The sequence below is a fragment of the Cervus elaphus genome, chromosome 6, assembly GCF_910594005.1.
Source record: "Cervus elaphus chromosome 6, mCerEla1.1, whole genome shotgun sequence".
NCBI classification, from domain to species: domain Eukaryota; kingdom Metazoa; phylum Chordata; class Mammalia; order Artiodactyla; family Cervidae; genus Cervus; species Cervus elaphus.
The window spans coordinates 13,753,452-13,768,040 of NC_057820.1; the positions used below are offsets into that span (position 1 = coordinate 13,753,452).

Below are 14,589 nucleotides of genomic sequence, written 5' to 3' on the forward strand. Positions count from 1 at the left end.
GGAACACCTCTGAGACCTCAGTCCTGGTATGTGCTTAGATTTTCTATATATTAGAAATTTAAAATCAGTGCATCTCTTCTGCCTTCCTTGGTAGTGGATTGTTAAGATGTGAACTGATGCTCTGTCACTGGCTGGTGACCCGTCTAGGGATGGACAACTGGACAGGACTTCAAAAGGACACCTGGTCCTTTCCGCCTCCAGTCCTTCAATTTCTTACGGTGTCTCCCACCAACAGGAGAGCCCTGCCAAAGCCTCCATTCTGCACCCAGGATGGGAGGGACTTTGCTGGAACCCTAGGGCCAAGAGCCAGGCCGGGAGCTCAGTGGTCCCCATTTACTACTCCAAGAGGGGAGGATGGGGCACGTGCTTGCAGAGAGGTCACGCGCATGCGTCAGGGATGGATGAGGCGCGTGTGCGCGGAAGGAGCGGTTGTCTGTGGGCAGGGAGGACGGGGTGCCTGTGTACAAGGACAGGGCGCGCATGCGCGGGAAGCGCGGGGGTGCGTGTGCAGCAGGACCGGCGCGCGCACGAGGCGGGGCGGGGCCGCGCACGTACCAGCCGGCGGATGTCGCGCTCGCACTCGCGCTTGATGCGGTGCACCTCGTCCTGGTGCGCCTGGTAGGCGGCGCGCAGGTCGGCCGCCTTGGTCTTGTCGGCCTGCATGCAGTTGCTGAGCGCCTCCTCCGCCTGCTTGCGCGCCGCCTTGAGCTCCAGGATCTCCTGCTGCAGCCGCAGGCGCTCGCCGTCGAAGGCCCTGCGCGCCTCGTCGCGCGCCTCGGCCAGCAGCGCCGTCTTGACCTTGTCGGCCGCGCCGTCGCGCAGCACGTTCAGCGTGGCCTGCAGCCGCTGCAGCTCGCCCTCCTTGATCTTGGCCGTGCGCGCCGCCTCCTGCTCGTGCTGGCGGATGAGCACCTCGCGCAGCGCCTGCAGCTCCTTGGTCTTCTCCTCGTGCAGCTTGGCCCTGAGCTCCGAGATGTAGGCCGTGTGCCGTCGCTGCTCCTGCTCGCGCTCCAGCTTGGCCTCCTGCAGCCGCTCGCGCAGCTTGCCCACCTGCGGCCAGAGCGGGGAGACTCGGTCAGGGTCAGGGCCAGGGCGGGGGGCGCCGGCCAGGCTCGCTGCCACCTCCCCAAGTCCCTGTTTGTGTGACAGGCCCCTGAGACCCTCCTGGGCCCCTACCCTCCAGTTCCCCCTGCGTCCACCTCCATCAGCCCTGTCCACACTCTTCCCTGCTGTTTTACCGAGATTTCCCCAGTCGTGGAAAGCCATCTGAAGGTGTTGGAGAGGAGGGTCAGGCCCTGACGTCCCCTCCGACTTGGAGTTTTTCCGAGGAAGGACAATTTATCAGTCACAAAATATGCCCTGCAGTAATCATCTGTCTCATCAAAGTGTAGACCGGAAATACATTTCCAGTGCTCCTGCCCTAAGCTCTGGAGTCAGAGGAGACAGAGGAGTTGGAGGTAGAAAGGGGTGGTGGTGGGAAACAGAGGTGCCCTCACTCCCCAGCCGGGACTGGGGGGCTCCAGCGCCACAGCGGCATGAACCCCTCACTGCCCTAGGATGGGGACAATTGTTTTGCCAGGAAGCAGCCAAGGTTCGGACTTCCCAGGTGGCTCAGTGGTAAAGAATCTGCCTGCCAATGCAGGAGATGCAGGAGATGTGGGTTCGATCCCTGGATCAGGAAAATCCCCTGTAGGAGGAAATGGCAACTCCAGTATTCTTGCCTCGGAAATCCCATGGAGAGAGGAGCCAGGCGGGCTATAGTCCATAGGGTGACAAAGAGTTGGATATGCCTGAGCATGCATGCAACTAAGGTTCAGAGATGTCCCAGTGACCTGCCTGGGGTGAGGAGCTGCCAAGGGGTAGAGCCAGGCTTTACTCCCAGGTCTCTGGCCCCAGAGAAAGTGTTCTGCAGATGCCAGGCTGCCAGTCCCACCAGAATGTATTTGTCTATTCAGCAAACAACGTTATTTGTAAGATGTGCCAAGGGAGTGTTTTCTTCAAATACTCCAAAAGGCTTTATTCGATCTTTCCATTCCAAATATCACACAATTACACACATTATACAGGAATCCATTTGTTTTCTAAATGACACCAATCTCCAAAGAACCGAAACAAATGCGTCCCTCATGGACAGGCTGTTTCCATGGGAAGTGGCATCATTTCCCCTGGACCACACTGTTTATAGCACACCAACATGCTGAAGTTAATTTTAGGTGAGGAGTTTTACAATGTTACCTGGGGTGGACAAATCCTTACTTAAAACAGCAGGGAAAAGAGCAAATAAAACCTACCAGGCAAAGACACGAGTCTCCTTACATCAAACACAATCACGGAAAAAAAACAAGGACACAGTCAGAAGGCCCATCTTGCCTGAGAGCTAGAATGGGCCTCTTCCTAAGGGACCGAGGGCCAGGATGCCAGAACTTTAAATACTGAACATGATTTCCCAGGGAGGAACTAAGTGCTTCCAGCATGCTCCTTCTGAGGGAGCAACTCTGTCCTGACTTCCTGGGTTAACACTGACAGTGATCTGAAGTCAAAAGGATGGGATCTTGTTGGATTCTGAATCTGTGCCGATGAACGCATTTCCCTTGGCAAATTACCTAACCTCGAGATGGTTAATGGTTATGTGTTCACTGGGCAGGGCTGTGGTACCAGGTCATTCAACCAGACACGAGTCTAGATACTGCTGTGAAGGTATTTTTTAATGATTAATATTTAAATCAGCAGCCCTGGAGTAAAGCAGATGAGCCTCTATAATGTGAGTGGACCTCACTTAAGGCCTTAAATCAGCTGAAGGTCTTATCAGAAAAGACTGAGATGCCCTGATGAAAAAGGAATTCTGCCTCATTACTGCGAGATCCATGCTCCCTGAAACTTCCAGCCTGCCTACTATGCAGATTTCAGATTTGTCAGTCTCTGTGGGCATCACGGCCCAAGTGTAGCACGGTGAGGTGGGGGCGGCCCCCCGTGTGCACAGAGCACCCCCTCCTTACCCCATCCAACTGAGCAGGTTGACAGAAGTCAGGGTGTCACTGTACTCGCCAGACACCTCTAAGCTGCCCCACAAAGTCCAGAGGGGCAGCAGGAGAGAGGGGACCTTACCAGCCTTGTCTCGGCATCTGGGCTCTATATGCAACAAGGGCAAAATGACCGCGAAAGGGCACGCATCGAAGAGGGAGGGACTGGCAGGAAGAACGCTGCCCACCGGCCCCGAATCAGGACAGTGAAGTCAGCCTCTGCTTGGCTGTCTCCCCCACTCCTCAACCCATCCCTGCGACCACCCTGGCTCAAGCTGGCAGCTGCAGCCCTCTTAAGAGACCAGGGCTGTCACCCCCTCACCAATCACCCTGCCTCTGCCCCTGTGCACTCGCCCCGAGTCGCCCCCTGGTGGCCAGCACAGGCCTCTGAACTCATGTGTTAGATACTTTCCCTCCACTATCCTCTGAATCCACAGGGTGCAGGCCAATTGTTCTGAAACCCCTGTGTGTGCAGAGTGTTGAGTAACTAAGTGGGTGGTAGGGTCAGGCTCTCTCTGCTGGAGAGAGGACACCATAAGCAAGGGGAGGAGGCCAGAGGATCCAAGTGGTAGTGGATTAGGCTGGGGACATCAGTAAGAACTCAACATTAACTTAACATTCATTTAGATGTTACATTTAGAAATATCTTAGATATGTATAATACACAGTTAGTATATATGCATACACTTCCTTGCTCTTCTAGCTAAGCCCAGAAGTAACGGCATGCCAGCAGTGGTAAGCACCCCCAGTGCCCAGATCTTGGTTTCTCAAGCCATTTTCCAATAAAAGCGACCAGAGAGCCTTAGTGAGTGGCTCTAGGGATGGTGAAGGGAACATCCAAGATGAACCAGGAGCACCTTACAGGACCAGAAAGTAGGGGTGAGCCCGAGAATAAATTAACAAAGAAAGGCCACAGTGGCAGGGGTGTCAAAGGGACACAGGAGCCAGCTAGAAGAGATCCAGTGGCCAAAGCTGGAAAGGTTTGAGCAAAATAAGGTATTGGGTTGGCTAAAAAGTCCACTCAGTTTTAAGTGAAAAAAAAAGACATTTTTCATTTTCACCAAGAACTTGGTTGAACAACGTATTCATTAATCAAACAAACTTTTTTTGTTTGGCCAACCTAATAGTATTGGATGACAACCCAAAGTATAAAATGAGAGTTCCTAGTGATATAAATGATTGAATGGACACATACAAAAAATACAAAAGAACACAAACAGAAACGCTCGAGAGCTCTGTCGCATGCAACACACAAGCCAGCGTCCTCCCCGGCCCATAGGACTGACCCTGGTTTATGGCTCTCTGGTCTCCTCCCTGACCACCCAGCTCAGGCCACCTCTCTGCCCGCTGCACCTCGAACACGCAGGCACCTTCCCACCTGCAGGCCTTTTCCCGAGCTGTTACCTCTGCCTGGAGGGCTCGTGGCCAGGTCTCTGCAGCCTGCCCTCCCCCACCTGCAGCACCCCTGTGTTGCCAACCACCTCCCAAAAGAGCCACCCTACTCCAATCCCACGCCACCTGCTTCTCCAGTCTTACTTTCTTGGCACTTTTCACTATGGAACAAATATCACATGTTCATCTCCCGGCCTTTGCTCCCCACCTCCCCCACTTCAGACACCAGCTTTGGGAGAGGGTCTCCAGGACAGCGCGGTTTCTGGGACAGGGCATGGCACACGGTAGATGCTCAATAACCAGCTGTGGACTGAGCAAAAGAAAGAATGAAAGGATGACGGGCCTGGCAGTTTGTAAATAATCAATGACAGCATCCATTCCCCTGGGGGTCCTGGCTCCTAGGTTCTCTGGTCCCTCTGCCTGGTGCCTTCCTTCCATTCTCCAGGAGGGTCTGGAAGCCTTCCTTGACTGGGTCAGGGCCTCCTCTGGGTCCCTGGGGTGTGATTCCCTCCATCAACGCACAGAACACATCCCAGTTCCAACCTTCCCAGCATACCCACTAGGCCAGCCCCTGCAGGGCAGGATGGGGCCTGACTCGCTTCTGTAGCTGGATTAGTCCCTCACACAGGGTAGATCCAGACCAAGATAGGCTGCTCACTGCAGGAATCACCAGCTGTTGAGTGGTGGGCAGCAGCTGGAAGCTCCATGGCCTGTCTTGAGCCCATGTATTGACCACTGCCCTCTCTGCCCCCACCCACCCCAGAATGTGGGCCTCAACAAGTCAGGGACTCTGCCCCCAGTGACCTGGTACCCCAGGTGACACTGAGGAAGCCCCCAGGTGATGCTGGATACTTGGGATGGTGTGAATCCTGCTCCCTTTCTCACCAGCTAGCAAAATCCTTCAGAGCTAGCTCCAGACCACCTCTGCAAAGCTTTCTCGGGCCCCTCTGACCACTGCATGGTTTCCTAAGATCTCTGGTGCCACAAGCCAAGTACTGTCATCCGCCTAGCTCCCTGAGCATCTGAGCACCCGGCCTGTTTGAGAATGGGGTCATTTCTGAGTCACCTCCAAATGCCCAGCTCAGGCCTGGGACACAGGCCCAGGGGGGCTCAAAGAACCAACAGGTGTGTTCCCAACAACCCTTGATCCTATGGGCTCCTCTGCTGAAGTAACAACACTGTAAATGTTTTAACATCAAAACTAGGTATCACAAGATCATATAAATGTAACAGTTAAATGCAGTTGTAAGGTTTATATGTATGTTTGTCGTGATAGCTTAGTTGGTAAAGAATCTACCTGCAATGCAGGAGACCCCGGTTCGATCCCTGGGTTGGGAAGATCCCCTGGAGAAGGGAAAGGCTACCCACTCCAGTATTCTGGCCTGGAGAATTCTATGGACTGTATAGTCCATGCGGTCGCAAAGAGTTGGACACGACTGAGCAACTTTCACAGGTTGTCATACCAGCCAGTAAACACATTGCTGAATTCTCCAAGAACAGAAACCCTCTCCACACACCCTTGGAAGGTCCACGAGGTGGCTGGATTGAGAACACGGCAGCCAGGGCATGTGATGGCAGGAGGTGCTGGGGACAGGGAGGCACAGGCTGGGGTTCTCGTAGGCCAGGCTTCCAACCCCTTGTCAACACCTACGACTGGACTGTCCTGCTGTGATGGGCTGAATCATGTCCACCAAGTTCCTGTGTGGTTGTTCTAACTACCAGCCCTCCCAGAACCTCAGAATGTGACTGTATTTGAAGACTGTCTTAAAAGAGGTCACTAAGTTAAATGAGGTCATGAGGGTGGGGTCCTGGTCCGATACAACTGGTGCCCTTATAAGAAGAGATTAGAACACAGACCCACACGGAGAAGACCATCTGAGGACACAGGAATAAGCCGAGGAAAGAGGCCCCAGGAGGAAACCAACTCTGCCTGAATCCTGATCTCAAACTCCCAACCTCCAGGACTATGAGGAAATAAATCTCTGTGGTCGAAGCTTCCGGGTCTGTGGCATTTTGTTTACGGCAGCCCGGCCACCTCTTCTCCCTGACCCTCAGCCTGCTCACCTATCAAGTGGGGGAGAAGGCAGCTTCCCAGGTGGCCCAGCAGTAAAGAACCTGCCTAACAATTCAGATGTGAGTTTGATCCCTGAATCAGAAAGATCCCTTGGAGAAGGGAATGGCAACCCACTCCAGTATTCTTGCCTGGGAAATCCCATGGCTAGAGAAGCCTGACAGACTACAGTCCATGGGTTGCAAACAATCAGACACGACTTAGCAACTAAAGGACAACAAAGTGGGGAGAGCCTCATCTAACCTCACAGATCACTGCGAGGGTCAGGAGGTCCTCCACAGTACCTGGCGCAGCCTGTGTAGCAGACACGTAAGAAATGTCTGCCAACCCCTGAGTAACTACACATGACAGGCGGTTCCCTGGGCCCTGGATATGACTCTCATTCATTCCTTAGACAACTGAGGGAGGCAGACACATCAGATGTCCCCATTTAACAGATGGGGAAACTGAGGCATTAGGCAGCTACCTGGCTTGCCCCAAGACCTCAAGGCACGTTAGGTGGTGGAGGTGGGATGGAGACGTGGTCAAATGACACTGGTCCCACAGACACAGCTGCTGTTGCTCCTTCCTAGTCAGCGGCTCAGGCCCAGCTGGGCAGAGGATAACCCCGGGGGATCCTGGCGGGAGAATCCTTCCTGGGCTGGGCAGGGTGTGGACAGGCTGCACCACCAGCAGCTATGCTGAAAGACTGGATGCACCGCCTCTGGAACCCGTGAGAGTCTGGGCACGGGAGGGGGCACACGTGTCCCCAAGCTCCAGAAGCCCAGTCTTCATCGCCCCAGCTCGGGGACTCTGCCCCTGTTCTCCATGCAGCCGTCTTGAGCTGCGCTCAGAGCCAAGGACCAAGCCTCAGCCCCCTCCCCACCCAGAAGCTGGACCCTGCTCAGCACTGTAGCTACTGCCAGAGTCCCAGCTCTCAACCAGACACTTGCAGCTATTCCCGGTCACTAAGGCCCTCCCTGCCCTCAGGTCTATGGGCAGGGTGGGAGGGGACCTGTGGGGCTGAGGGTACAGCCTTCGTGTCCCCAGCCAGACAAGGTCCTTAGATGGGTCCCCAGGAACAAGCCCAAATCCCATCCTCTTTCTCTTCTCACACGAATGGCGGCTCCTCTCTGGGCTGGCAGAGCACCTCCCTCCTTGCCTGCTTTTGCCCTCAAACCACCTGTGTCAGAACCACACCAACATAAAGGACCATGGCTGTGCAAGGGGGGCTTTCTTCATTTCCATCACCTGAGATCTTTCAGTTCAGTTCAGTCACTCAGTTGTGTCCGACTCTTTGCGACCCCATGGACTGCAGCACGCCAGGCTTCCCGGTCCATCACCAACTCCCGGAGCTTGCTCAAACTAATGTCCATCGAGTCGGTGATGCCATCAAACCATCTCATCCTTTGGCGTCCCCTTCTCCTCCCGCCTTCCATCTTTCCCAGCATAAGGGTCTTTTTCAATGAGTCAGTTCTTCCCATCAGGTGACCAAAGTATTGGAGTTTCAGCTTCAGCATCAGTCCTTCCAATGAATAGTCAGGACTGATTTCCTTTAGGATAGACTGGTTGGATCTCCTTGCAGTCCAAGGGACTCTCAAGAGTCTTCTCCAATACCACAGTTCAAAAGCATCAATTCTTCGGCACTCAGCTTTCCTTATAGATCTTTGGTGGTGGTTTAATCGCTAAGTCGTATCTGACTCTTGCAACCCCATGGACTGTGGTCCGCCAGGCTCCTCTGTCCATCGGATTCTCCAGGCAAGAATACTGGAGTGGGTTGCCATGCCCTCCTCCAGGGAATCTTCCCAACCCAAGGATCAAACCTGGGTCTCTTGCATTGCAGGCGGATTCTTTACCGACAGCTACTATGGAAGCCCAAGACAACCTTAAATCGGGCGGTCATTATGATACCATATTACAGATGAGAAAATGGAGGTTCGGAGACTTTAGATCACTTGTCTAAGATTGTGAAGTCAGTCAGGAGCCTAGGTGAGGTCTAAAGCCAGGTCTGCAAGATTAGAAAGCCTGGGCTCCTCCCACTGTCACTGGCTGCCCATCATGCCTGCCCTTTGACTGGCACCCACCTGGGCATTGTACTGACTGGCTCCAAAGCTCATACCTGCCTTACCAGAGCAGAGGCTCCCATCACAGAGCCCGGCTCCGTACCGAGCCCTTCATGTATCTGTATTTACACCCTCAGTCCTGACCACCAGCCCATCAGGTGGTCTTATTATGATCCCATCTTGCAGGCAAGGGGAGATATGGTATGGAGAGTGAGTAACTGGCCTGAGATCAGAGCCAAAGGTAGGGGGTGGGACAGGATTCACACCCTCGTGGCCTCTGTACCGATGTTATACCCATCTTATTGAGGGGCAAGTTGAGGCTCAGAGAGGTGGAATGTCCAATCCCACCCCAGCCCGGGGACACACCCTCCCGAGGCAGTCTGTCCACCAGGAATTCACAGCCCACCCCTCACCTGAGCCGGGAGACCCGCGCGCCTCCCACCTTGCTCTTTTCCTGCTGGAACTCAATCTGAATGCTGGTCAGCTTGGCCCGCAGCTCCTCGTTGGCCATCTGCACCGGGTCCATCTCCATCTCGGGCTTCTCGCCCTTGCTCCGGCCTTTCTTAGACATGCTTCCTCTCGAGTTGAGACGCTGAGATCTCACGTTCACTCCCGCCAGCCAGCAGGCACCGCTCCCAGCTCCGCCGTGCTAACCAGTCTCGCAGGGCTCAGCTCCTCCTCCGTGTAAACCACCATCACTTGGGGTCCTGGGAGAAGGAGGAGACCAGGTCAGCAGAGGCGCGGGGCGGGTAGTGTCCCTCTTACCTGGGGCACTCTGAAAGGAGTGCAGCCAGCATTCACAGAGGCCTCCCTCCCTGAGCTTGCGCTGCTAACCCAAGGATGCCCTACCATCCAAAACTGACTGAGCACTTCTCCAGCTAGGGCTGCAGCAGAATCACCTGGAAGCTTATTATGGTCCTGGGATCCGATTTGCATGTCTCCCATGCTCCCAGGTGAGGTTCCCTGTGACCACTCCTCACTGAGTAGCTCTGTCTGGTCCAGGCCTGGCCTCGTCCAGATGAAACTATGCCACCTACGCAACTGTAAGCCTTGGTCTGCAAATGTCACTGAGCCTCAGTCACCAGATGCCTGCTCCTAAGGCAGGAGCCTCGGGGGTCCCATGGTATCAAGGTACAGCCCACCTGGTATCACGCTGTGCACCGAGAGCACAAAGCCGGAGCAGGTGAAGGACTGCACGCTGAAAACTGGGCTTTTAGACTCCTTTATGGAGTCTAACCTTTATGGTTAGTGGTTCCCTCCACACTCCCAGGACTAGCCCAGCACTGGTTGACGAGAACCGCCAGCTCTGGGCCCAGCGGAGGTGCCCAAGCCAGCCTGGGGCGAGGAGTACGGGCTCCCAGCTCCCAGCGCTGTCCCAGCCAACCCCAGGCTGCTCTGCGCTGTGAGCCTGACTCTGGGCCCCCTGCCCCTCGCTCTGCCCTGTTACTGCTTTCCATGTGACAAATGGACATTCACTTACTTCCTGTCTATTTCCCCTACCCCAGGATATGAGTTTCAAGTAAGCAGGGCCTACATCTGTTTCATTCTCTCGGTGTTCTCCGCGCTTAGAACAGAGCCCAGCATGCAGGAGGCACCCCATCAACACTTGCTGAGTGAATCAGAGAATGAATGAGTGACCACAGAGGACAGTTACAAGGCACCTATTACGTGCCGAATCCTGTGATGAGAGAAGGGGAGCATATCATCCTTGCAGGACCTGGAGAGGTAGGTAGTTATCAGACCCACCATAGAGATGAGGCAAGTGAGTCACAGAGAAGCTAAGTGAGCTACCTCAGGCCACACAGCTAGTAAGTGGAAAAGAAAGTTTAGTTGCTCAGTCATGTCTGACTCTTTGTGACCCCCATGGACTGCAGCCTACCAGGCTTCTCCATCCATGGGATTTTCCAGGCAAGACTACTGGAGTGGACTGCCACTTCCTTCTCCAGGGGATCTTCCCGACCCAGGGATCAAAGCCAGGTCTCCCACATTGTAGGCAGATGCTTTACCGTCTGAGCCACCGGGGAAGTCTTGGGAGAAAACGGAGAGAGGAAAACAAGAGAGCATTCCAGAGTGGTGGCAGACCAACCTGGGAGGTCAGGGAGGAGACATAAAATCAGCAAGGAAAATGGTAAATAAGAAGTCTGTAGATGGAAGGAGAAAAACAGAGAACCACGGAAGCTAAGAGAAAAAAAGTGTTTCTAGAAGAAGGAAGGACTCGACGGGCAGCTCCCGAGAGGTACAGAGGAAGACTGGCCATCGGATTCAGCAGCATGGGGTCCGTGGCCTGGGCAGGGGCTGCTTGGTGGGGTGGGAGTTGGGAGGGCGCCAGGGGGAGGTGTGGGGCAGGGAGTGGGGGGGGAGGGTCTCGTCAATGCCAGTGGGTCTGGTGAGCTAGGGATGTGCAATGACCATGAACTCCAGTCCAGCGTGACCTGCTAGCCCTGGGGACCCGGGATGTCCATCCAACTAGGAATCTGGGAAGGCAGTAATGGAGGCTGTCTCTCAGCGTGCCATGGAGGTTTACTTGGAGTAATCAACCTCCCCACCCCCCCCAACCCCGGATCGATTCCAGAAAGGTACATTCTGTCTTCAGAGGAGGATGAACTCCATTTGCTCCGACTAGACTTAGGAGAGCACAAACCGTAATTCATTCCTCTCTCCTCTGACCTGCCTGCTCCTGCAACCACAGCGCTTCTCAGAAATCGGCCTGGGCCTCTGCCTGTGTCTCCGCCACAGCCCAAGGAGTAGGAAGCATCTTCCAGACACCCGGGAAAGGGGAGGCTGCCCCTCTGTTCCATCCTGTCGCCCCACAACGCCCCTCTAAGAAGGCACTTTAGCTAAGCAGAGATTCGGTCTCTGGACGAACACGCGGATGTTCTTCCCAGCGATGAAACGCTCAGCCACAACAGACGTGGCAGGTAAATTACATCCAGGCAGTGAGAGCAAATCCCACAGGGAGGAAGGCCAGCATCGTCAAGAGTGAAAAAGGCCGCGTCAAAGGACAAATATGATCTGTGATTGCAATTTTCTGAACTGCGTTTGTTCATCTTTTTTGTTTGGTCATAACTATGTGTTGAGCAGCTGCTCGGCGCCGGGCCCTGAGTTCTGGGGACACAGAGATGAGGACGAGTAGGCGCACCTCCCAGGTGTCGGCAGGGACAGCCAAGTGATGATGCGACAGCAGTTCCTTTTTCTCCTTATACTCTTCTGAGTAAATTGAATTTTCCATTACTATTTTACAGAAAAAAAATGATGCCGTTTTTCTTAAAGGAAGTGAAGTGAAGTGAAAGTCGCTCAGTCGTGTCCAGCTCTTTGCAACTCCATGGACTATACAGTCCATGGGATTCTCCAGGTCGGAATACTGGAGTGGGTAAGCTGTTTCCTTCTCCAGGGGATCTTCCCAACCCAGGGATCAAACCCAGGCCTCCTGCATTGCAGGCGGATTCTTTACCAGCTGAGCCACAGGGAAGCCCAAGAAGACTGGAGTGGGTAGCCTATCCCTGCTCCAGCGGGTCTTCCCGACCCGAGAATTGAACCGGGGTCTCCTGCATTGCAGGCGGATTCTTTACCAACTGCGCTATGAGGGAAGCCCCAAAGGAAGGTGAGCGAGCAAGTTTCAGGAAACTAGCTGGCTCTAGCTGGGAAGGACAGGAGAAAGAAGCTGTTGCGGCCAGCTGCCCTCCAGGTGGAATGGGACGCAGCTCCAGCTCCACCTGACTCTCACGGCTTCCCTGAAGGGAAAGATGCTTCCTCGAGAGGAAAGGTCAAAGGCCTCACCCCCAGGACACAGCTGACCATTCTGCAGGATGCCCCTGTCACCCCAGAAAAGGACAGAGGGCCATCCTTTAGAATGACGAAGACCTGGGACTGGATCACTGAACTTCTCTAAGACTCGGTTTTCACATCTGTTTAACGGGACCCACAGCACTGACTTCATAAGGACCAGAATTTGAAGTGCTGGCAAGGTGCCTGGCCCAGTGAAGACACTCACTAAACAAAACAAAGCTGAATCTATTAGGAGGGGCAATGCCAGCCTCCAGTTGTCTCCATGAAGGCCAAGGTGATCTGTACTGGGACTGGGCACCGCTAGAAACCATGGTATCAAGGCAGAGTGTACCTGGTATCACACTGTCACAGCCTGCCAGCGGCCTGACAGACGGGAGGGCCCCTTTCCCCTCCCGTGATCACTGAAGGTGCTTGGGAAAAGGGAGGTTTCAGATGAGGCTCTGGGCCCAGGGAGGTAAAGCATCTGTCGGAGGCAGTGCAGCAGGCTGGACACAGGTAGCCAGACTGGACCACCACTCCATGAGGCCCTGGGACGGCAACCCGGCCATGGACAGCAGTGGGAACGGGAATGGAAACCCAGCAGTGTCTGGGGGTCATCAGAACAGTGGCTATGGAGGTCTCTGGGGCCAGTCCCAGATACCACCTTTTTATCAGACCCTGGACCGGCTGGACCCAAGGCCCCCTTGGTCAGGCTTTCCTGACCCCAACAGCAGAAGAGCCAAAGGGCAGAGACAGGAGGCCGTGCCTGGGGATGACCCAGTTTCTTTCCCAACCCCTTGGAAAAGTGCATCATCTCATTAGAAGCTCAGCACACATCCCCCACTTTACAGATGAGAAAACTGAGGCCTCAAAAGGGTAAGTCACAGAGACTCTCCTGCTTAGAAGCAATCTAAGGCTCAGGCTGCCTCTGAAGAGAACCCTGACCCCTGAAGGGGTGCAAGCCTTTCAGGATCTGAGTCACGCCAATGCCCCACCCCACCACCTTTCCCTTGCCTACCTCACACTCCAGGCCCGACACACTCCCCAGCAGGCCATGGTGAATGCAGTTCTCTGACAGAGAAAGCCAATTCCCCACCCCCTTTCACGGTCAACTCCCATTATGCCTCCTCCAGGAAGCCTCCCCAGATGCCCTGCACGGTGGTCAGGTGCCTCCTCTGAGCCCCCACAACTACAGACTGAAGGCTGCCCTGTGTGTCTGCTCATTTGTCAGCCCCACCTGATGATCAACCGCTCAGGGACAGGACTTGACTGCTAGCTTTGTCTGCTTCACTCTGTGCTCAGCCCAAGTCTGAGCTCACCGTTTCCAGGAGGAATAAACTCCAATAAGGCCAAGCCCACAGCTTTCAACACCCACCTTCAACATCTGCCAGGCCAGGGCCTCAATTAATGTTGAGATGAATGGGACGCAAGAGGGGAAGGTACCCAGGGTTCTGGGCCCAGTCAAACTCGGCCTTGTGTCAGGGACACACCCAAGGCCAGTCCGGCCCAAGGCTTAGAGTGCCACACAACGTCACTGTGATCAGCCCACAGCCAATGACTTCTGCAAAGGCCTTGCCCCACCCGCCCCCAGGAGCAGCTGTAGGTCATGCTTCCACCTGAGATGAGCCTGGTGCCCAATCTGTGCCAGGGCTTTCGTTTAGAGCTCACGGTGGCCTGCAGAGCCCAGCACAGCCCAGTCCTCACAGAGGAGCCCGAGTCTCAGCCAGGAGATGTGACTGCTCGGCGCCACACTGGGAAGGACAGCAGACCCGAGAAGGTACATTCCAGAAATCACGCTAGCCCTGGGGGGCGACGGCAGAGCAGACAGGGTCCCGGCCATCACAGAAGTTTCTAGCCAGGGAGACAGGGAAATGAACACATAAATAACCCTGGACTGTGACTGGTGCTAAAAAGAAAGAGGAAACAGGGTATTAGAACCTATAACAAGTATCACTAAAGTCATCAGTGGAGGGAGACAAGGGGTGCAAATGTGTCAGACCTCCTGGGACCTGCAGATCACAGACCGGGTCAAGACCAGCTTTAGAATGTGCAGCCCAGTGCGAAATGGAAATGCAAGGGTCCGGGTTCAAAAGCTATTCAGACTTTCATGATGTTGACACCGAGCATTAACCAGGGGTGGGCCCCCAGGTGGCCTCTATGACCTCGCTGTGCGCCGGTGACGCTGGCCCTGGAAGGAGTTTAAGCATGGCTCTGAGGGTGCTTGGTTGGGCAGCAGGTCCCAAGCAACGTGGGTCAGCTTTTAGCTGATGAGGACTAGAGTGGGCTGAACGGTGGCCCC

The 14,589-nt window shown here is 54.7% G+C and overlaps 1 protein-coding gene across 5 annotated transcripts in view; it reads right to left on the reverse strand.

The window, feature by feature from the left end:
• Positions 1–14,589, reverse strand: part of JAKMIP1 (janus kinase and microtubule interacting protein 1) — a 154,430-nt gene that overhangs the window by 64,391 nt on the left and 75,450 nt on the right. For 4 of the 5 annotated variants that reach the window (XM_043906225.1, XM_043906221.1, XM_043906220.1 and 1 more), the window contains 2 exons: positions 8,968–9,232; positions 556–1,050 (listed from right to left, as the gene is read on the reverse strand). In XM_043906225.1, coding sequence (XP_043762160.1) covers positions 556–1,050; positions 8,968–9,096 — 624 coding nt within the window. In that variant the 5' untranslated portion in view covers positions 9,097–9,232. The remainder of the gene's footprint in view (positions 1–555; positions 1,051–8,967; positions 9,233–14,589) is intronic. The other variant, XM_043906224.1, reaches the window with a different exon arrangement.